Raw genomic sequence first — 23,937 nt, forward strand, 5'->3', positions numbered from 1 at the left:
TAACTGCTGTCCACCACGTGTGCTCAGTTTCTTTTCTTCTTTCCTTTCCCTCTCTCACACACACACACAGACAGACTCACACACACGTCCACAATGGTCCAGCCCCATTGTCACCGTTCTCCAGGCTTGCGACAGCAGACTGACATTTCAAGCCTGCATTCCTGAGGTCAGCTTACTCTTTATCTACCCTGGAAACAGGCAATTTGACCACTTGGGGAAAAGGATCACTTCCAGAGTTATGCCTTTGTATATCTTGATGTCTTTATCAAAATCATAAAGTATGTCTCGGCTTTCTGTGCATTAACACAGTTCAGATTACACGAAGAAGAGGGGTAATATCTTGCCTTCAAGACCCAAGACGTGCGGTCAAACTCTGACAAATTCATCGAGCATAATCAAACGACTTGAACTGGCTGGCTCCTGGATATCAAGTTTTTAAATTGTACACCTAATTGGCAAGCTGGAAAACCCGTTCACTCAAGAGCAGACGCTGAAACCTAAAACCTTGACTTGCACTTTCTAAAAGTAGACTTTGGGAGAGATCTGCGGCCTCTACTTGTCACCAGTTTAATTCATGTGCCACTTGCTCCACAACACCCCCAAAGACATGAGGGGAGCCAGTGATGCCTATCCTGTTTTATAAGCTAATCATTCATGCAGGAGCAGGGATGTTCCCATTTTGTCTGGTGGTAATCACTGGTAGCTGTTAACAGTGGAGAATAACGTTCTCATAGCAGCTACTGTATGTAGACCATTCGTGTCATTCTTAATTCGGGTTTTGGCAGGACAGCTTGTTTTTCCTGCATTACTGAGCAACTTATGTAAGGCTCCGCTATGCCTCAAACTAATTGGGTTGAATGAAACATGTTGATTTTGCGAAGGAGGAAAAAAATAATTGGACCGCTGTGTCCTGCTGCTAAATGTTAGTTTAAGGGTGGATGTCTTCGACCGCAAGATTTCTGGAGGGAGCTGTGTTATTGCGCCATGGTTTCAAGTGGACCTCACAGAGGGAGCTTCACTGTCCAGAATTGGGGATCAATTTCAATCATACAATAAACTAATCATTGTACACAGATTAGGGAGACGTTATATTTATGTTGTGTTCTGAAAATAATATAGCATTGAATAAACTTTGTCAACTGAAAACATATGGAATGATGAAGGTCACTTAAGGTTTTGGTCTCTGGCTCCCTAGCTTCTGCTGTCCTCATAGCAGAGTCTTGTCCAGCCTGTGACACTGTAACTTCATCACCTCACAAACCATGGAGCCACACTAAGATGTCTTGTGAATTTTATCTGGCTGAGAACTGCGCCCAGATTTTTTGAAAGTGCCATATGAATCTAATGATTAAGGTGAGGGTGTAAATGGAGAGGGTGAGCTTGGTGGTTAGTGTGGAGGGTCTGTGCATGTCTGCGGCCAGCTGCACCTGTCTAATGGCGCTAAAAGAGCAGGGCTTGGGGCCCCAAAGTGGATCTCAGCCAAGGGGCAGCAGGGGAAGAAGGTAAGGAAGAGAAGCTTAGTGGAGGTTGAGCTGAATGTGATTCCCCTGAGAAGCTCTCCCACCACGTGCTCGCCAAAGCTATAAATAACTTTTATTAGGTTTGAGTGGAATTAGTGGAGACGTTAGTCGTCAACATGCTCACAGATATATAGACATAGACTTTCTGACATGGGGAGAAGGAAGAGCAAGGAGTGTTAAAGATAAGAGCCTTACACACACTCACATATACTCACACAGGAAATTGCACATGTGCAAGCAGACACAAACATGGATGACACAGTTACCACAAGCAAAATCAACTACTTTGCATCATGAATTCCTCCTCTATTCCTTTCTCAGTATTAGCATATTTTTATCATTTCGGGTTTTGGAGACTATCCCACAATCTTTTGCTGGCAGGTACAGAACAAGAACAACAGATATCCATTCCACTGCAGTCAATCACAGAGGCTTATTTTCAGACTGGATGAATACAAAGCAACCAAAGAAAACAAAATTAGTTGAGCCAGTGAAGTAAGAAAATGTAAACTTTATTGCAACTTTGTCATTCTATGTTCTCTGATTTACAGAAGAGAAAAACACTTGTAATGGCACAGTCATCGTAATATGTACATTGCTGATACTGCAATAATCCAGACACTCGTGTTGTCCAGATTTAAGAGTGGCATATTAAGGCACATGGTTCGATCAGTCTGTAGAGGGAAGGAATAACACATCAAAGCTTTTCCCGCAACTTATACGTGAACATACCACAGCATTCCATAAAAGCATTAGAACGGGAGCTAGACAAGCCCCTTGCACGAAGGGCTCGGTTGGGAAATCACAGTTTGTCCATTGTACATTCAGCTCTAGGAGAGATTAAGACGTCAATGTGTTCACAACATACTGTGTTGCACTAAGACATTTGGTGATTTGATAAGCTTCAGTAGACCTGAGTGTTTGAGTAGACACAGTAAACTTGATAGATCGAAGTTACACAATCAATTTAGTGGTGAAGCGTTCACTAAGTGATAAAGAGTCTGTATCATCACTGCTGGTTAAGATTGTCTTGCGTAGAACAAATCAATAAAAACAAGCCCTACCAAAGAGCACTGTCCACTAACTAACGACACATAAAGCAATGGTACGAAGGCGGTTAAATTTCTCCATAGGTTAGTTTTTAAATATAATCACAAGTTGGTTTTATTATTTACATATCATTTACTCAAAACATTTAGTCAGGGTTCAAATCAAATGAAAAAATTCTGTTTCATCAAGTAACTCTACTGAACTAAAGCAAGCGATGGAAGTGGAAGTGATTACGATCACAGTCCAAAGAGTAAGCTGAGTGGAGGTACACATGAGAGCAGAAATTCATGACTCGTCAGGGTTTATGGCCACTGCACCTCTATGATATTAAATGTCAGATAACACTTTCAACAATTTCTGATAAATCCAGGATGGCTGTATTAGATGTTTGTCACATATGAGAGCATCAATATTCATAATATTTTGGGGCCTGAAGAGCTCTTTGCCCTACGTTGACCTATGAGAGGAATAGTTTGACATTTTGGGAAGAACACTTTTTTCCTTTGCCTAGATTGATTGATAACCACTATCGTAGCTGTAATGTTAAACAGGAAGCCTACATCAAGGAGACGGTTACCTTAGCATAAAAACTCGAAAGTAGAGGAAGTCACTGCTTCTGGCCAAGCAGTAGTTCAGCACATCCAAATATGTTTACACTTTGATTTTTGTACAGCTTAAACAAACGAGATATAACACATTAATTAGTGCGCTTTTGATGTGCTGATAAGGTGGTGTTTTTACCTTAGGACCAGGCTAGCTAGCCAGCAGAGAATTGCTGTGTATTTCCCAACATGTCGAACTATCTATAAAAAGACTCCTTTGAACATCTGCAACAAGGCTATCTTTTGATCTTAATTTGGCACACATGAATGTGAAATAGCATATCAGCACAACATCAGACAAAAAATGAGCAGCCCATTAAAAAGATCTTACCACAGCAGGTTAGTAAGAAGGCAACATCTCATCTAAATTCAAATATATCCAGAGTTACAAATACAGTGGCTTGGCCTTGTGTTCATCTGGCCTACAGTACTAGTGGACATTCAGACGTGTCCAACAGAGTGGTAAGTTGACAAGTTAAACTAGTCTAAGTGCTAAGGGGTGATAGTTTGTTGTATTTGTAAAGCAGTGAAAAACCATATCTTGAGGTACATTCATAAAATATTGGCCCGTTGGCCTGATAAGTTCAAGTAAAAGCCTTTCCAATGATGAGCAAGACATATGGTACCACGGCGCGTCAGTCTCACTACAAAGCTTTCTGTGAGATAACTTCCTCCCAATAGGCACTTCCTCGCCAAAAAACCCTTCAAACATTTTGCTTTCTCGTTCTATATCTTCATTTGGTCTTCTTGAGAGTTTCAGATTCTTTTTAAGCAAACAAGGGGCTTGCTTTGTTCCTCCTTATCAAGAGAGCCAGCAGCAGCTAAAAAAAATTAAAGACTGTAGAAATGTAGTATGTAAACACACAGATTTCTGCGGAAGTTACATACAAAAAAAAGCAGAACAGATCAAAAAGTCCGGAAACAAATCAGCCGAGAGGTAAAACCAATTAACATTTTAAAAAAGGAAGAAAAACACAAATCATTTTGAACGGTAAAGTGCAAGTATAAAAAAAAACAAACAAAAAAAACCTTTCTACATGTCATCTCAAGACATCACCTTGAGACTGGGTCAATGGTCTTTAGTGGAAAAGTGCAATTTGAGAACAGCACAAGTATTGAAAAAAAAAATTGATTTAAAACAGTAACACGATAAGTCAGGTGACTCGGTGGATCAGTCACAGGACTCAGCTTCTCCGTAGGAAAACTGCCACTTCCTCCAAGGGCACAGGGTAGTCCTGTAAGAACGTGCCCCCATCAAACACCTGAGCGTTCTGGCTGTCCTGCCACTGGAAGCCCCCATCAGGTAAGTAGATATCCCTCTGCACAGCTCCCTTCTCCACCACCGGTGCCACCAGGACCTGGAAACACACACACACGCACTAGTTTGGTCAAAGAAATTCAGATGTCACACAGAATGTACACTTAATTAGCAAGACATCAGGTTACAGCCAGGGGTTGATTCATACACTATTAGATGCCAAGTGTATCGGATGCTGACGGAAGGAACTCAATCCCTTCCCATCAGAACATCATTAAGTCACCTCGTCTCCAATGAGGAACTGGTCATCGATGGTAAAAGTCACGGGGTCGCTGGGACTGAGCCACCACATCGGTCGATAGATGGGGTTTCCTGTCATTCGCCACTCCTCTGCATACTTTTCTATCAGTGGGACCACATCCCTCTGGTGCTTTGCTATGTATGTCCGAGTTAGGTTTAGAACCTGTGGATCACCGGTGGATGGGAGAACATAATGAGGATTACTATAACAGTGATCATATTTTTTGAGTAAATTATATATATATATTGAGAGAGAGAGAGAGAGAGAGAGAAAGCTGTTTGTATGTACCAACTGGTCTTGCCATTACAATAATTGAGCTCATAAAAAGGTTTCTTTAGAGCCAGTGTCTACCCTTATGTGGATTTTATTTTCATTCAGAACCACTTTTTTTTATTAATGTCCAGCCAAGAAATGTAGACTAAGTGAAAAGGGAAAAAAAAAAGCTATTTCCTTAACTAAATCATCTGCCACAAGATTTTCAGGACAAGAATAATATTGACAGTGAGGTCTGCAAAAGACATTTGTGCCATCTCTACACCCAGACATGCAGACAGACCTCAAGAGCAGTTCACTGTTGACTTGGTGGTTTAACACTGTCCAAGTCTTTCTCCTGTCTTCCCCTCTGGCTAAACTACTTCAGCATTCCTGGAAGGGTCATATCCTCTTCACTGTCCCATGACAAAAACAAAACTTGACCACATCTATAAAAAATGTATTTTTATGAGTTGGGATTGAGAACATTTGTAGGAATGAGCTTGAAGTCACAGCTCGGGTTTGAGTGGATCTTTCTCTAATTGAGAAGCCAGGCATGTGTGTGGGTTTGTGGTTTTATTGCTATTTGATTCCAGTGTGGTTGTTGCTGTGACCTGTCTATGACTGCAGTATCACACAATATCACACACATGGAAATAAAGGTGTGCAACCATTAAACTACAGTGAAACACTAAGAAATGACTCATTTATCATGTGTAACACAGAAGTCTATTCTATTCTCAAATTTCTTCAGACTCATATCATCTGAGTTTATAAGTTGAAGGCCATGCAAGAGACCAAAATGGAAAACATTGCTGCTGTCAAATGTCTAGCTGTCCAAAGGCCTATTTTTATCTTTGTCACGCAACACAAGTCACAACCAATATATTTTGCTGCCCCAGTCCTCTGCTAGTGGAAAAAAAGGGCTGATCACCCCCACTCTGTCATACTTGTCAATTACTCATGGAAATGTTAATTGCCACAATAAAGTATTTTTCCAAGACTTGTCCTCAAATTCATTATCATTCCTGCTGAAGTGGCTCTAGAGACGGAGCCGTAAATCTAGAGGAGGGATTGTAATTCAGAGCAGATGGGCTCTTAACCACAGGTGATGTTGGGAGGAGGCCAAGCAATCACTCTTATTGAGGGAAGAAGGGAAGAGAAGGGCAGGGGAAAATAGCCTTCACCCTCACGAGAATCAGCAAGTGCTTTACTGTTGATGAAATCCAACCTGGGTCCCACATTGTCAAGAGAATTGATATTCGTCACTGAAATCTCCTGGACCATAGACTTTATTTTCCTGCCGTGCACGGTGAATGGTACATTCCCAATGTCCAGCAGAGAGGGACAGAGTTTAGGCCTGCCTCTCCTGCTTTGTGTGTGTGTGTGTGTGTGTGTGTGTGTGTGTGTGTGTGTTGGAGGGGGGGGGGTCAAGTCTGAGTTTTGATAGATCAGGTCTCTGCAGACACCTTGGTGGGAACTTCTCAGCACTCGAAAGAGAGGACTGGCTCTGAAAGGATACTTTCCCACCCTTTTAGAAGATTGAATCGGCAGCATTCATGCATCACTTCACTTCTCTCTACTCTAAATATTCACAAGTGAATATCATGTTATCATCTAATCACATCTAATATGATCACACAGACCTAATGACAGCCACCTCAGTGTGGGGTTGCAGGGTGGGCCAAAGTGCATCAAAGAGGAAACAGTTGCTGGGTTAGAGTGTGCTACTGTGTCTACATGCTGTGCTTTAACTGCTTTGTTTGATTTTTTTTTTAAAAAAAGATCTAACTCTGGTTGTGTATACCCAGTCCTCTCCGCACACCCAGGGTGGTGTGTGAAAGCTGATAACCGGGAGAAAGGCTGTGATCTCCAGCCAACGGATGAACAGCTCCTCATCAGTGACTAGGTCTCCAGACAGAGAGCCACCTGTTCAGAAAGAGAGAGAACGAGAGAGAGAGAGAGAGAGAGAGAGGGAGAGAGATGGGTAGAGGCAAAGAAGAAAAAGGTGAGAAAACATTAGTTGTTCCTCTAACTTTTGAAACTGGTAAAGACACTGGGCAACATTTAAAAAATAGCTAACTGTTAATGAGTTCATTGGGTAGATGACCCCAAAAATCCTCCAAGAGAAATGCTCGATGAAATATTTTGACAAAGCCTGGAAACTGGAAACTTATGTCATCCATGTTTCATGAGAGTCTGAGTGCGGTTACGTCAGGTAATCTATTTTGTCTGTAGAACTAATACTACTGACTTTCTCTGCTTCAAAGTAAATAGTTTTCTCTCAGCTGACATGCCATCACAGGACTTTGGAATATTACACTTCATTATCTGAGATCAAATAATGAAGATCAGATTTGTTCTTTGTCTGCTTTTTCTTTCATTTTTTGTGAAATGATGAAGAATTGTGCTCTTTTTTGTTTTCATGTAAGAGCAAACTATGATGTCCTGTGACACACTATTAGAGGTGAAAAAAGTGACTCATAGGCTTCTGGTATTACCTACTGCATCAGGAATGAGGAAGTTGTATCCCAGCAGAGTGTGGTGCAGCAGGGAGGGAATGATGCCCTTCAGGCCCATTGGGCTCCAGTCGGACTGCAAAGGGGTCATCCTCACAAACAGAGGCTTGTGGCTCGACCTGAGACACAAAAAGCAGCATGATAAACCTAAGTGTGTGTTAAAAACACAAGAATACATCTCAAAATGCGAAATACTTCTCTCTACAAAAAACGACAGTAAGTATTGTGTAAAGATTATGGTCAATAGGGAATACAAACAAGATAAGACACTTGTGGGTGTACCGTGTCCCTGCTGTCACGATGGTGGAGTCTCCTATCCTTGTGGCCAGATCCGCCAGCAGGCTGATGTACTTGTCTCCAGCGAGAGCATGCGGTGGCCGCAGGGCTTGCTCCTCAAACGGATTCCCTTCACCCCCCTCCAGCATGACATACTCCATCCCTAAATGGGCCTGCAGAGATCCCACTCTGTCCAGGAACCAGCTCACCGCTCCTGGGTTGGTGATGTTCAGCTTTACACAGAACATTCCTCGCCACTGACTCATCACAGGGATCTGAGGAACAGGGTTTGTTTTACACGAATATTATTATTATTATTTTTTGGATAATTAATTGAATGAACTACAGTGAACCACAGTTGTACTGATAGATTTTCTGGATTAGGCCATGTTCACACTGCTCTGTGTTTTATCAGCTCGCAAAAAGTGAATGGAGACAAACTGCAGGGCAGATAGAAATTGTCCACTCATGAAAAAAAATCCGAGTCTGGTTTCTTTTGATAAAGAGCAGAGAGTTCTAAGAAGTGGAGGAAGTTCAGCATTTTCAGAGATGGACTATGTTTTTGGTGAATGAACCAGTCGCAGTGTAGAGGACGTGGAATTCCTTTGGAGAAAGGCAATGCTTTACCACAAAAACAACCTGAATGAAATCAAAGAAATCTCAGCTGGGAGTTAACATGCAGAGGACTGTGAACACAGCTAAGCTCTTTACAGGATGATGAGTGCGATCCACTCAGATCTCACCAGCTGTCCCTGAGGGGCTGAGGGGAGACTGAGCCAGTAGGCCTCGGTGCCATCCATGAGGGAGGTGTGGAACTGTGTGGTGTCCACACCCAGGAAAGGGGACAGGGTGATGGAAATGTTAAGAAGCTTGACAAGTGGGAGGTCCCTGGTCAGTCTCGTGGACATCCCCCTTCTCCTGCTGTTGAGGTAGTCATGGTCCTGCAGAGAGAAGGACAGATACAACATGATACAGTCTTGAAAAGTTCGCATTACAGAGGCAACTCCATACCAGCATCAACTGACTGCCAACAGTGCACTACAACAATAATCTGTTCAGCAACGTAATGCACTAATAGAACAATTCAAATTTTCATTAACTGGTTGGGTTTGACAAATGGTCTTATACTACATAGAGTAATTTTACACTGGATTAGACAAAATGATCTGACCATGTGAGCACATTGCTCTGCAAGCTAGTAGCTGAGACAATATGACCTCTGTCAGAACCATTAGCATACATTATAATCCTCTGGAATTTACATGGTTAAATGAAGTGGAGATTTTTAGATTACATAACTGTGGAACAAAACCTTTTAAGAATACCAGAATCGAGCCCAGGATGTGAACCTGCTGTGGGAAGAAAGTGTAGATTAGCACATATTATGTAATGCCTTAGAATGTTTGAATGTTTGTTTTATTCTTGAATTTAAATGCAAATTACACAAAATCATCAAAATACTAAAAACTGATGGAAAGAAGGGTGAAACATATGGTCTTTTTGTTAACAAGGTTTGTGGAGAGCTGCATTATTTAGTGTCTCAGGAATAACTTTAGAGACATGGCAAACTTATTATTAACCCGAACTTTCCAGTGACGGGAACCAACATGGAAACTTTAAAACAAAGAGTTAGAGTGTGACCAATAATTTATGAAAACTTGTAAAACTCACAGAGGATCATTGTTGCCAGTCACTCTTGTGTAGAGCCACACACTTCATGGACCACTTCAACTTTCATAAGTTTCCATGTAGCCAGTATGGTTGGCTGATGCTTTTTTTTTTTTTTTTTTTTATCTTTGATGTACCAGAAAACTTGAGATAATGGCTATTATGTTCATCAAATGGGATCCATCAACTTCCCCCTCTTTTTATGCTTTCACACCTTCTGAACTGGTAATATGGTAATGCTTAGTGTATGTACGTGGTGAACTGTATATAAGGAACTGCCTGAACTCCACTTCTCTGATGGACAGATTACTTGAAACTCCTTTACCTCCTCTTCTTTTGCATGATCCTGGTCAGATCACAGCATCAAGCTGGTGTCAGGATCACCTGCTCATGTTAGTCTTGGCTGAAATCCCTTTTAATCTCAAAGCACTCACTTCATCCCACAGCTATCACATTCAAAACCACCTGAGATCTCTGCTTGTCTTCTCATCCCTGTATTTGTTTTGTAATGAACCATCACTATGTATTGACTTAGATCCACTCTGGTCCTGGTGGTCTTGTCTCCAGCCAGTTCACAATAACACTCAGGGAAAATAACAGGATGAATATGAGACAAAAAATAAACACCAGCATGCAAAGAATAGAAGAATTTCACTTGTGCCTTTGCATTATAAACACACCAGATAAGGACCAAATCGTGTCCTAACAAGTTTATAATAGCTGAAACATATTAGGTGAGCATGATATATCACATTTTTAGTCATAATTGAAGTCATAATTCAAAAAGTGTAGTGCAGGTAGTGTGGCCTGTATTTTTGGAAACATTTTTTAAACATGGAAAAAAAACCCCATTATTTTTCTACGCTGTGACATTTCGGTGAACCTGTCTTCCCTCCTTCGCTCCCAGCCTGTCTCCAGCACTCTGGAGATCCACTTAAGAAAACTCTTTCATCTCTATCCCTGACCAGTTTTGAGCCTCTGACCAATGAACTCTCCCAGCCTCACAGCCCACATGGTTGAAGAGGAAGATTTAGGAGTTTCACAACATACGAATTGGTTGAATGAAGACAGGATGAATAAAAGAATGTAAATAGATACATGTAGCAGGGAGGATTTTGACTGGGTTTACTGAAATTACTAATTCAGAACTAATGCATTTTACCTTCTTTTGATGCTTTCTCAAGTGAAAATGAAACACAGTGTCCTATCTATGTTTGTATTATGGATTGTGTAGACCAATACATCCATTCATTCAGGACCCTTACAATCTAATTCTATTAAACAAAATACCATCCTGCTGGCTGATCTGATAGGATGATTATTTGTTATAAGTTGATAGCATGGAGAGACAGATGGACTGCTGGGAGAGCTAGATTGACTTTTAACAAGAGAGCACACTGTGCTGTCATAATAATGAACAAACTTGAATTAAAAAAAACAAAAAAAACATTGTTGATTGGTTTCAAAATAAAGAGATAAGAGAGTGAAAGATTCCATTAAATAGTATGCGGATTGTTTTCTGAATTTGTCTATTTTCAGTTGGGCATAAAACTTATCTGATAACTTAAGGTTATCAGTGATTTCTTTAAATATGAGATGTTTTTGGGTGGATTTTTCTACTTTTACTAATTAGAGACCTTTAAAGATGTTTTAGAAGAAGTCAAAGATGTGACTGTTAGTTCCAACCTTAGAGCTAAAGTGATTTTCTTCACACGGTAGGTTGAACATTGACCCTCACGATTTGGCTACATGACATCCATTCTCAGTCTACATCTAGCAGCTCTGCCCTTGAAAAATTCTCCAGGCTGCTAAAGAGACAGTGCAGCATGGCACAGGAAGCTGTGAGGAGCACATACCATATCAGAGAGGAGGGTGGTGGAATGTTCATTGAGGCTGATGACTCCCTCCCCCAGCTGGTGTCTCTTCAGACGATTAGAGAAGGTCCTCAGCTCCCTCTCCACCTTCGGCCCCGAGTCCACACTGGCGAGCAGCTTCCAGAATGGCAGCCTGTAGGACAGGTGGAGGGATCTTACAGAACCTACTATTATGAGGAAACCTGGATTGATTTTAGTTTGTGACTCCCAAAATGCCCCCATAGTTTCAGACGCACCACTGTTTGATTTACAATGCCCAGAATTCTCCTTCTGGCAGGAAAATGAGGCAAAGAAGTCCTCATCTCCACCAATCTGAATCTAAAATCAACTAACCACAGTGCTTTCATGTTGGGGAGCTCCCTGTTGTGCTGGGAGAGTTGTTTTACAGCCTCTTGGTGTGCAGCTTTCACGTTTTGGGCCACACACACAGTGTACTGTAAAGGCAGACGCTCCATACTGGGCAGTGACTGCAGGCAGAACTGCTGTCTGCTGTCCACCCCGAGCTGCAGTGGGATATCAGGAGACACAAGCACTGCAACACCTGCGTAGTGGGAAGCAGATAGGATAGGGTACGGGATATTAATTCATTACATCATGCTTGGGAGAAATTCATAACTGTCATTTCAGAGAATCAGATACACAGATAATATAATGTTTCACTTCAGACAGATATAAGGTGAGATAGTCCATTGCAGATTCCTCTTATGACATAGTGCGTGAGTGTTACTGAGACCAGGATGGCGGATAGAGTGTTGTGGGAGGCAGAGTGTAGGCTGTGTCAGCTGATATCGCTCCACTCAGAAGTGAGAAAAACACCCCCTAGAATGAGATATAGCAGTATGCGGTTAGAAGTGTTCACCCTGGGACTGCAGGCAACTTCTGGGTAGGTAACTTACACTGCACAACCCTTCTGTCTCAATGGGAGAAGGGTTAGGTGTTTGGGGTATATACTGAAAGTCACATTGGTACTGAAAAAGAGCATCTGTTTACATCCATTTTTTCTTCCTTCTGGGTTTTCTCCAGAACAAAGTTGCAGCAACCTCTCCGTGTCAAATCCAGCATGGAGGAAGAACTAAACAGCACACCTGTAATTAAATAAGTCAACTTTAGCTTTCTGCAAATGTCTAACAAAGGGACTAACTTATTTTCTTTTCTACTGGATGTATATGCAATCTTTCAGAGGCCATGTGAAATGATAAGATTATACGAAGCAGATAATTGTGTCCGCAGATGTAGCTGCCCTGCAAGGAATGCCTTGTTCCTCTCAGGTTACCCTGACCCCCTATCCTCACCACTTCTCACCCGTCCTGACTCCCGCCTTCTCCCTCTCAGCTTTAACTACCTTCCTCTCCTGTCGGCTCTGCCCTGCTGTGGGCCTGTCCCTTCTTGGCAGAACCCAGCCATTACCACAGTCTTCAGCACAGACGTCCTGGACCAATTGCCCCAGTTTTTTTGCACCACCTTCTCAAAGTAGCAAAACTTGAGATTTAGTGAACATATTAAGGTGCAAGACCTGTTTCCAAGGCGAGGAGACAGTCTGAGAACCCGGCATGAGAGCTTGAGAGCTTGGCTCACTGCAGCCACCCTCTCTAGTTTCAATGGGCTTTCTGTTCTCATGCAGGCAGGGACCAGGAGCGGGCAGGATACTCATGTACGGGTTTATAATCAGATTAATAGTTTCAGAGATCGGTATTCAAGTGCTTCATAAAGCCTAGCGAAGAGCCTTCAACCTCAGGGTAGTTCACATGCAATGGATAATGTCAAAGAGATATTGATAACTCCTCAGCTGCCTCTCACAGGGTGTTAGCTCACCACCTAACTGCTTGTTCCAGATTAATGATGGCAGATAAATGTAGAATTTAGCTAGGAAACACTGATACATATGCAGGCAGTGGAAATAGAGGTGACCAGGGTACACCAGACCCCGAGTGGTCTTGTAAAATGATGTGCAGATGCAGGAGGCTGCAAACAGTTTGCTTTACCAAAGTGCACACAGGGTGGAAAGTGGAGTTTAAGTATGCAAGCATGCCTTCTTGAGTCATATTTAATATCTATGGGAAATGACACTACAGGGCCTCATGGAAATGGGACAGTCTGGTTGAAAACAGCTGGAGCTTTGATTCCTTCTTTGACTAAACATGCAGATGGGTATGTTAAATCTATTAAATCTTGTCATGGTGTGTTTATACAGCTCCATTGGAAGTACTTTGCATGTACCAGTATGCATTTTGAGCATGGGGGAAGTCCTGATTGAAAATAAACTTCTTCTCGCCCTGGTTAAATAAGTATAAAGCTCTGTAGGACACAAGCACACTGACTTTGACTGAACAGTATCTGTAGATGCACAAACCAGACGGGAGAAGGAATCAATAAGTGTTATTTAAAGAAAGTGAAGCAGGTTTTAGGCCTTGAGTTACAGCCAAGGTGGGGTGTCCAGGAGTTGAAGGGGAAGTGATGGGGGACCCTATTTTTAGACCAATTCCTTAAACACTCCAAGCTTCCCTAGAAATATTTTCCACTAGCTCTCAAAAGCAAAATTATATGCCTGGGCAACTGTATCTGCTCACCTTCAAAGCAGCAGATCGACAAAGGTAAAAATGCATGAAGTTTACTGGGCAGATTTGAATGATTTGACATACACATGTCTCGGTTTTACAGCTGCTGAGCCAACACACCAATCAAGCAACCTCAGATTCGCCTCTTCACACACATATGTGCATTCTCACACACATTCACACGCACTTTCTTTAATGGGAAACTGTAGACTTCCAGGAGAAACAGAGCTGGACTTATAGGACCCATAAAGGTTCTGCACTTCCTCTTGCTGAACATTTGGAGGTGGTAGCGGAGCTGACCCATGCACCTTCTGATGGGTCAGGAAGGTTTTAATGTGGCGTCTAGACCCTTATAGAGTGGCTGGTCTGGAGGAAAACACTGCTGCCTGACTCCCTTCTGCTGTGGAACAGATGGGCTGCACTCTTTTACCTGTCATATTTATGTCATTATTTATGACACCTGAGCTCACTACTGACTTACTTACTGGGGTATAAAAGATGTGTTCAAGCTAGCTATGTGTGCATGTCAGCCCAAGTGTGTGCATGAATGTGTGTGTTCAGGCATGCATTTCCTTAACAATGGAAACTTAGTTTCTGTGCCCGACCTCAAGAAATTGATGGCCACAAAACTGGGATCTTGCCATGGTAGTAAATTTCCAATTCCACTTTTTGAAAAAATAATGAAACACTAAAGAGCCTTTTTCTGCTCTCTTACTATCATCAATCAGTTTTATTGTTTCAAGTGTGAGACACTGTGTTCTGTACAAATATCACGAGTGAAAATGTGCACTGGTGGGACAAGAAGAACCCACACTCACTTTGATGTCATATAAAATTCTTTTCTTTTCCTTATTTACTCCTCCTTCTTTTCAATTCAGTCTCAGCTGGTAAAATTTGAAAAATGTTGTACAGTATTTAAGGAAGGAAACAAAACTGTCCTGAGCAACCACAGACTGATTACATGTCGTGTTTATGAAGAAGTTGTACAAGTTGGTACATCAGTGGACAGAAGCTATTGTCTCAATCCTCCATCTCTCTCTACTGTCTTGATGGAAAGTATTAGGTAGGAGATTGACTGTGGAAAAAGTCGCGGGATGGTTTTCATACAGTAGCCCTCTCATACCTGAGATGACAGCTTGCTTTAAACAAAGCTTCAGTTGGCCAAGTGAGTCATTGTTAAAGCGTTTCACCTCATACTTGTCGAGATTTCAGGGCAGCTGCCCGGTGACCTCTGGGCGACCTCCTGACTAAGACAGTGGAGGGTTTGGGGGCAAATTTTAAAAACTGCTGTCCATGGATGTTTTGGTTGCAGAGAAACAATGAAATTTTGTCCATTACTTTGTCTGTGGTTAATCTTGCTTCCTTTGCTATCGCTCACCATCAAGCACTACAGAGGGAATAAATAGGGAAATTTTTACTTGTTCTCATTCTTGTCATTACAAGGTTGTGTTTTGTCAAATAAAGCTGATTAAGTATTTTTATCTGAAAGAAATGATCGACACTCATGCTTACATAACTTTTTATCCCTAGCTATCTGTATAGCTTGGCCACTTCCCTCTGAGACACCAAACAGCAAATAAGCTGGAGAAGTAAAGTTTCATGTTTTTGGTTCCCACATGGAAAGACTGAGTCAGATATAGAAATGTAGAAAAAGGGGTTGGAAAAAAAAGATGAACGAGGGAAAGAATAAGATAAAAAGGTAACGTGCATCCACACTTGCCCACGCATACTGTGTGTGTGTGTGTGTGTGTGTGTGTGTGTGTGTGTGTGTGTGAACGTGTGTACAGGGTGGTCTATTATCTTAAGGAGTTTCTGTCATGTACTCTGCAGAAATTATAGCTGATTCTAATCTCTGATGCTAACTTCATTAAGACCAGCATGGAAATAAAAGCAGATATGATGAGACAGTCGATAAATTACTTTTATTGGATGCAGACTGAGTGCAAATGAGTGAGGCAATTTCAAAGTTAGTGCTATCACACTGCAGTTTATCACAACAGCCTGCTGTGAAAACAAACAGGATCTCTCCAAATTCTTTCTGATGAGAGCCGTGTTATCTGTCTCATGTAAACATACGTATCTGCATGTGGACTTTGAAAGAATGAAGCCCTCGGAGGAGGAATAATGTTCAGATTAAAATAATGCCCTGATGTTTTTAGTCTCAAATGTAAAACTAAAGGGTAAAACCAAGGGTGTATTTATGCAGCACAGTGAGTTTAATTTGGTTTTATTTTATATACTCTAAACTAGTTAGATAAATTGATTGAAATATTTTTATTTGATGTGGGGCCATTTTGTTTCAAACATTGACCCACAACAGAGCAGCAATGAAGGCTTTGGTATGAATGAACTGTTGATGCATCTTCAGTTCATCTCATTTATTAATTTTAGGACATGGACACAGAGTCCCTGTCGATTACTGTAATGGTACATCTTATGATTTGACCACATGCAGTCATTTCCAAAGCACAGGTAATATCAACATTTTATACAGTACTTACATTTGCACTCTAGAACTACATATAAACCTCATCCTTAAGATCTCCAGTTGAGCAAATGTAGAAATAAGCCCCCAAACATATGGGACAGCTTCTCTGAGAGAATCCCCTCACAGGATGTGGCTTCAGTGATATCTAATCTGTTCTTAGTAGCCCAGTTGTTTTTGTATGGATAAAGACAGGTGGGCCTATGACAAGTTCCTCCAGTTGGCAACACTCTCAAATGTCACTCTGTTGCACAGTTGCATATTTTTTCCTCTCCTGTCTCTCTGCTTACTTTGCTACCTCTGCTTTGCTTTGCTACTCTCCGTTTTAATGTAAATCAACTATTACTACAGCATGCAGCCGTCGTGTTGCTCTGTGTTTCAGTCTGTCCGTCTTGCTCCTTAACCGTCCCCAAGAGTCTTCTTAAGTTAGTAACGTCAGTCACAGCTCTGTATTGCCTTGTGTATTTATAATATGACTATGACTAAGTAGAGTCAGTGAAGACAGGTCCCATGCACACACAACAGACAGTCAGTTCACACAGTCGCAAAGCCTGCTATTATTAAACTCCATCTGCAGTAAGTCTGCTTGTTTTCCAGAGAGCAGATTCAGACAAAAAGGATTTCATCACAGCTCCGAGGAAGGCTTTAGAGTTGTCAGTCCATTAATTATAAATAAATTTCACCAAGATGGTCAAGACGAGTGACGACTCTTTTGCTTTTTTATTGCCACTGGAGCGCTGCCTTTGTGAATCTGTTTTGAGGAAAACAAACATGCTGTAGTTCTTTATTTTTTCACTCAACAGAAACACAACAGCTTTCTCTTACGAACCCATTAGAGTAAAACTCTGAGTTCAGCGGGAGCACAAGTATACATTTTTGGACTTTTGGCAGTGGTTGAAGAAGTATTCAGATGCTTTCCTAAGAAAAAGTACTAATGCCACACTGTAACAATACTCCACTACAAGAAAAAGTCACACATTCAAAACCTAACCTAAAGTTCAGCTCATTTAACTCCTTAACATATTGTTGGCTAGTTTAATCTACAGCAAAGCATCAGTTCATCATATGTTTGTTGTGTGTCTTTTCTGCGAGTGCCACATATCTGTAAAAGATCAGACAGCCTGTTTGTGGTTTTATGATGATGTAAGCTAATCCAAGAGGATTTTTAAATGGTTTAATTAGCTTAAGAAGTGGGAGAATTTTCTCAACACATAATCCTTCAGTCTATCATAGACGGTCAAAATCAACACATTTGTAGATACATGTTTTTCATTGGACAGGAAGAGAATAAAAAAAATCTAATCTGAGATGTAACTAAAGCTGTCTGACAAATGTAATAAAGCAAAAAATATGATATTTGAGTTTGAGTCTAGAAGTATAAAGTAGCATGAAATGGAAATGCTCACATTAAGTACAAGTACCTCAGATGTAAACTTATGTACAGTGCTTTAGTAAATGTACTTGTCGGGACCAGTACTATGAGCAGTGCTGATTTAAACAAGATGTGCTGAGAGTTCAGAGCAGATTTTCCTGAGAGGAGTCTAATATTACTGACAAAAAGGTGTGCAGATATACAGTGAATATAGAGTTCATTTCTGTAGACATACTGAAAGCCCATTCACTTTCTGTGAATATTAGTTTTTAGTTGGATACTCAACAATTAACACAAAATATGGTTATAAATTACAGATTCAGTATTTGTAATCATTCTTCATGTTTCCTTTATTTTAGGTGCTGAAAGTGATTTTTAGTTTTGCGTTTAATTAGATTTGGTCAGTTTACATGCATAAATAATAATGTTTTGCTGCCAAAATGAGGAACAAATCAATAATCTGATTAAGTCTTCATATGGTTCCATAAACTCACATTTTCTCATAATGATCCTGTTTACTATGCACACATAACTGTGGATTTTTTTTTCCTCCATAAAAGCGGCTATAATTGTTTCCTGTCCCACCACTATTAACCACAGCAATAACACAGTTATGACTCTACCACTTTATGCTGTTTGTCGCAGCCGCAGTTTAAAATCTGGTGCTTCAGGTGCTGCTTTTGTCAGGGCTTAAGGAAAGACGAAATCTGATATACTGATATAATGAGAAATAATCGTTTTCCTTAGGTTGTTTGGTAATGTAGACTGAAGATATAATTTTAACTTAAGTCTCACTAATTTCAACTTTCATAAAAGTCTGTTCTCTAAGCTCTCACTGTCCGGGGGGACTCCACATGATATTCATAACAAAAACTGTGAAACAATTGCGTAATAAAGAGTCATAACTGACCAGTCTGATGTGTGCAAGAGTATCGATGCTTGTGTGTATTTATTTTGCAGGAGTCTGGCACTGCTTATACAGGATTTCATCAGTGATTTATTCAGTGGATCTGATGTGTGCAATGGCAATGTGCATTACAAAAAAGAGACTGCAAATACAACGTACTGTATATATACTCCTTTTACATTTTTTTCCAGATTCTAATTCCACAAATTTTGTGCTTCCCATTTAAATTTTTCTGAATTTTCTGTTTTTACAATTGAAGAACATTTTACAGTTCAAAAATACAGTTAAAAAAACAACTGAGGAGCTTCACATCTGATCTCTGCTATACTGATAACAATAATAATAATAATTAAATTTGAACTTTTTCTCTCTTTTTTTGCACATTTTTGTCTTGTGCAGTTTGAGTCAGAACATTTCACACAGTGGATATGAAGTTTTACTCTTGACACATCAGCCAAATGTGAAGCACACCTCTTTAAACTGAACCTGTGAACAGTGTGCACGAGGGACAAATGAAACCCACTGAACATCTGACCTGTCCAATTCCATCAAAAATCATTTATCAGTAATAATTTCTGGGGATCCTTAATAGAAAAAAAAGCCAAGTTAGCCAATTTTAATATGTCTTTAAACTCTCTCTAAGGCAAAAGTGCAGATCATGTGAACCCCAGAGCCAAACAAAAACATCCTTGAACTTTAAAGCAAGATATCATGTTAAATATACCTTTAATGTGCCAATAGACATCGTTGTCATTGCTGAGCATCAGTTTGCTATGTTTGGGGCTATGGACAGTATGTGTCTGTGAACGGTTACTTGGCAACGTTCAAACAGTTGTTCTCACCGGGATCTCATCTCATCTGTGTAGTTTTTTTTTTCTCTGTGCAAAGCTGAACAGAGAAACAAAGGGTTACAAGGTCCTGATAATTACACTCCATCCTCTCATAAGCTGGAAAAGAGATTTAAGTCATGTGACTCTCTCATCAAGCCGGCCACTGCGTTACATAATGTCCCAAAATGTGTCTGAGTGCGTGTGCACACGCACTTGTGTATTTGTTTCCATCAGTATGTGAGTGAATGAGCGGGAGATCTCTGCTAATAATCAGTGAAGTCATTAGCTATGATTGCTTGTATCACCTCTTCGGCTGAAGTCACACCCTGAGCTGCTCAATATGTGCACACGCGATTCCCAAACACACGTAAAAAAGTACATGTATGTAAAGTGGGATTTTGCAAGGTCTTGCTATTCAGCTAGCAATGTTATCAGCTGATTGTAAAAGAAAATGTGAACTTTTTCAGGACTAAAGATTGTTTCTTTGAGCAATAGCTCAGTAAGTAAACTTCTACTCTGAAGACAATGTTTGGGCAAAATCCCAGAGGTTAATGCTATACACCATACAACACACACACACACACACACACCAAATGTTCCTCATCAGTTATATTAACCATTCACATCTGCCAGTGGTCACTGCCTCCCCCCCTTTGCCCCCAGGACAAAATCTAACACCTCCAAAATAACCTGGTGAGTTATAAGAGTCAGCAGGGCCCTCATCCAACCTGCCCTTTAAATAGAAACAAAAGGCAATTACCTCGGTATCCCTAAGAGTTAATTTAAGATGCTAAAGGTGATTTACTTCCCTTTGTAGTTTAATCTCTAAATTAATTAACTGAGATGTCACAGACAGTGTTGTGTTACACTCTATTTGCGGGACAAACAGACAGCAGTCAGTGCTGTGTGTTTTGGGGATGCTTGTTCTGGAGGTGGCCAGACTGTTTTTTCTCAGCTCAAACACAAACAAACATGGGGTGTGGGGGTGGGGGTAAGAAAACACAACAACATTCACAGGGCTTCCCTCACGCCCTGGGATTCACGCCACACATTGTATACCCACTGATGTGGGGTCAGATTTCCGGAGCCCTTGTGCTAACCCTGCATCAGACAGTAGGCCCTGTGTCCTTTTAAAGATATGAAAAGGTCTGTCCTGCTGGAACAGACTTAGGTGTGATGAGCTATGAGTCCACTTCGGCTAATGAGATCTGAGTTAACAGAAATGATTCATTCCAACAGCGAACTCTAACCTGATGAGCCCAGGAAGTAGCGTTCCAGGGCAGAGCCAAAGCCAGAGGGATTGTCCTTAAGATCACTCACAGTGAAGGGCTGCGTGGTGGCATTCTGATCGTTGATCGGCCAGGTCTGACCCCGGACACTGGCGCCGCCATACCAGGATATGTTGGTCATGGAGAAGCAGTCCTGAAAGGATGCGCACAAGCACACACACACACACACAAACCAAAACAGTGTGTGAGAGAGAGACATAACAAAAGCCAAAGGTTTTTATTCATGAGGACAGAGTGAAACAGAAGGAAAAATGCAAAAGAGGTATATGTAAAAACAAACTGAAGGATAAAGCCAAGAATTAAGAGATTGTATTGGGTAAAAGAAAATTCAGGTACAGTTTGTGTTTTATACGTCCGACACCCTCAAATACACATCTGAACCATCGGTGAGTATATCAAAAAGGTTTGTTGGAGCACTCAAATGCTTTAAGCTGCCTTAAAAGTAAATGATGAATGTAAAGTTCATTTGTGAGCGTTTAGGTGAATCTGACTTTAATTTAAATTTCCAGTGATATCATATTATGTACCTAATGTCTCCGAGTGGAGATGAATTCAGCTGCACACGGAGCGTTGATGGCTGGTACATGAGACAGTCTCAGAAAGCATCGCACGCAGGAGAGATTGAATGACAGAGTGTTTTCTTAGAGAAAAGCTCGTCCTTCCTCTCAGCGTCTTTACGCGTGGGGGACAAATGCGCAAACGGGGAGCTCGTTTTTTTTCGTGTCAGCAAATACGGGCTCGGTTAAGGAGTTTCACAAACAGGTGCCAAGTGATCACCTGAGAGGCACCGGGCAGGATTTCGGAAATTAGAAAAGTAAAGGCGACTTAAGTTTGGAAAAGATTTTCTGTGAGCGGTCGCGCCACATGACAGGGAGTTATGGCGTGGAATGTTCCAGTGGGGACAGATTAACCTCCCCAAACATCCCAACAGTTAAATGCCTGTAATTAAGCTGTGGATAAAGTACAGTACTGTGAAAAAAAAAGCATAACAGCTGTGACGAAGCAGATTTGACACGACATGTAGTCCGCTCGGTGCAGTTTAATCGAGGGCTGTAAAAAGAAAAAGAGGGAAAACAGATTTTTCTTATTAATCTGTAACATCACGTCAATTCAAATGAGCCACGTCGTGATTGTGTTTGGTCTAAAATAATTCAATTGGCTGTCAAAGTTTAAGTTGCAATGAAATTTCAAAACAACAAATCTAGTAAAAACAACAAAAATCGCATTAAAATTAAACATAAGTTGAAACATTTTAATCTTAGCCACGAGGGCCTCATCCTGCATCAGTGCCTGTTGTTGAGACGCTCATGTCTCCTCTGGTGATTTAATACATTTACATAAACAGATGGTGGATGAAATCAGAATGACAGACTTGATGAACAAAATATCTTGGAGGTGATTTGGAGACTAACGCTTGATATTGTGTTTTCAGATTTCAAAACTGATCAGGCGCCTTCTTGTCAGCACTTTAACACGGTGCACCAATATCACACCAGTCATACACAACCACATGCCAATTATCACTAAATAGTAAACTGAAACAGTGCAAAACTACTTCTTGTTCATCACGCTTAAAATGGCGTAAACTGTATAAAATTTTCATAAAATTGCCCGAGTGTGTTTAGTGCGGACTGGATCTTGAACGCACACTGAGAGAGACCCTACCTTCAGCTCCACATGACAGTGCACCGGCACCCAAGTCATACTGTAGCACTCCGTCTCCGTCTCCTCATTCACCTCCAGCGAGATCTTCACCTCGGCCACCGAGTCCCACGTATAGCAGAACTCCGTTTTATTCAGCCAGCACAAGTTCCTCACGAAGGGAACCTCGATGTCGGGGTTCCCCACGTTTCCAACGTCTATCTCCACATAGGTCTTGTCCTCCGTCAGGGTCTGTATGACCAGCGAGTGGGTTCTTCTCTCCCAGATCAGTCCGCTAAAAGTCCCCCTGAGGATCCAGTTCTTGTTGGGCTGGTCCACCACTTGCCAGTATATGATCCCGATGGTCATGACAAAGAAGACTGCCACCCCGAGACAGGCTATAGCTCCTTTCCAGGTTTCGTTCATCTCCTTCAACCCCGTGTCCCATGTTACCTCTGGGATGGGGCTAGGGTTCCTATTTCGAGCGTGGGGCATGTTGTTTTTGAGATCAGCAAAGTATCAAACGCAAAAAATGTTGCAGAAATCTCTGTGCGTCAAAAATCTCTGTTGCTTCATCATGTCATGGTGTTTTCAGTGAGGCTACAGGATAAACCAGCCTACTCTTTATCTTTACACCGTTTACACTGTTGATTTTTTTTTTGTGCGCAATTGTGCCAGCAACAGAGACCTGTCATGTGAAGAAAGCTGTGAGAAAAAAAATCCCAGCGGGGAAATAAAACAGTATGAATGAATATTTGACTTACCACATACTGCTGCTGTTTTAGAGTTGGATTTGTAAATTGCATTGACTGCAGTGAGCTCGTGAGCAGCCCCAAGCCGGGTTTGGCAGCAATGCCTACGAATAGCTCCTCAGACGCTGTCTTGCTTGCCCTGCACTTTCTGACGTAACGCCTGGTTGTTTCTTCAGAGGAAAGGTAGAGAGAGGGAAATGGTGGGGGGGGGGTCAGGAGGGTCTGGCTGAGTCTTGGAGCTGCCCGCGAGGCGTGGGGGCCAGGGACAGCCTGCAAGGAAGGGACCCCCCAACTCGTGCACGCAAACTCTCCTTGTGCTCTCTGTGCGTAAAAAGTGTGGAGACTTGTCATCCGGCGGTTTGGTAGACGGCCAGGGGCGTCAAATGGACACGAGCAAAGAGTGATGCCTGAAATTGATTTTGAAATCATATTTATAAAGATCCGAAGAGTTAAGCCTGTGCTGTCTTCAGTGGGTTATCGTTTAGTTTAATTGGTTACAGCTAACTAGTTTGTTAATCAATTTGACCAAGAAGTTTATATTGCGTTTTCAGCGATCTAATAAATATTTCACTTGTTTTCCACCTGAGGAAATGAGTCGGTTTTGAGGATTTGTTTTGGATTCAGGGAGTTGGTGGCATGAAGAGATCGACATGGCTGTGGACAGTTTCCATTGACAGATTTGCTCGTGTTTACAGGGTGAGATGACCCAGCTGCCATCCAGCACAAGTCTCTGCTGAAGCTCCGGGGCCAGTGTTTTGTTCTGCAGCTCATAATAATCAATATCCA

The 23,937-nt window shown here is 41.4% G+C and overlaps 1 protein-coding gene across 1 annotated transcript; it reads right to left on the reverse strand.

The window, feature by feature from the left end:
• Positions 1-2,025: 2,025 nt before the first annotated feature.
• Positions 2,026-23,465, reverse strand: si:ch211-236l14.4 (SITS-binding protein). Its single transcript, XM_046394410.1, has 11 exons — positions 23,164-23,465; positions 22,424-23,087; positions 20,720-20,891; positions 11,654-11,861; positions 11,303-11,453; positions 8,522-8,719; positions 7,785-8,053; positions 7,485-7,621; positions 6,791-6,912; positions 4,714-4,893; positions 2,026-4,530 (listed from the first exon to the last, which is right to left on the reverse strand). Exons 2-11 carry the CDS (start codon positions 22,892-22,894, stop codon positions 4,357-4,359), a joined length of 2,082 nt encoding a protein of 693 aa, XP_046250366.1. The 5' UTR covers positions 22,895-23,087; positions 23,164-23,465; the 3' UTR covers positions 2,026-4,356.
• Positions 23,466-23,937: the final 472 nt, after the last annotated feature.

The sequence above is a fragment of the Scatophagus argus genome, chromosome 7 (genome assembly GCF_020382885.2).
Source record: "Scatophagus argus isolate fScaArg1 chromosome 7, fScaArg1.pri, whole genome shotgun sequence".
NCBI lineage: Eukaryota > Metazoa > Chordata > Actinopteri > Scatophagidae > Scatophagus > Scatophagus argus.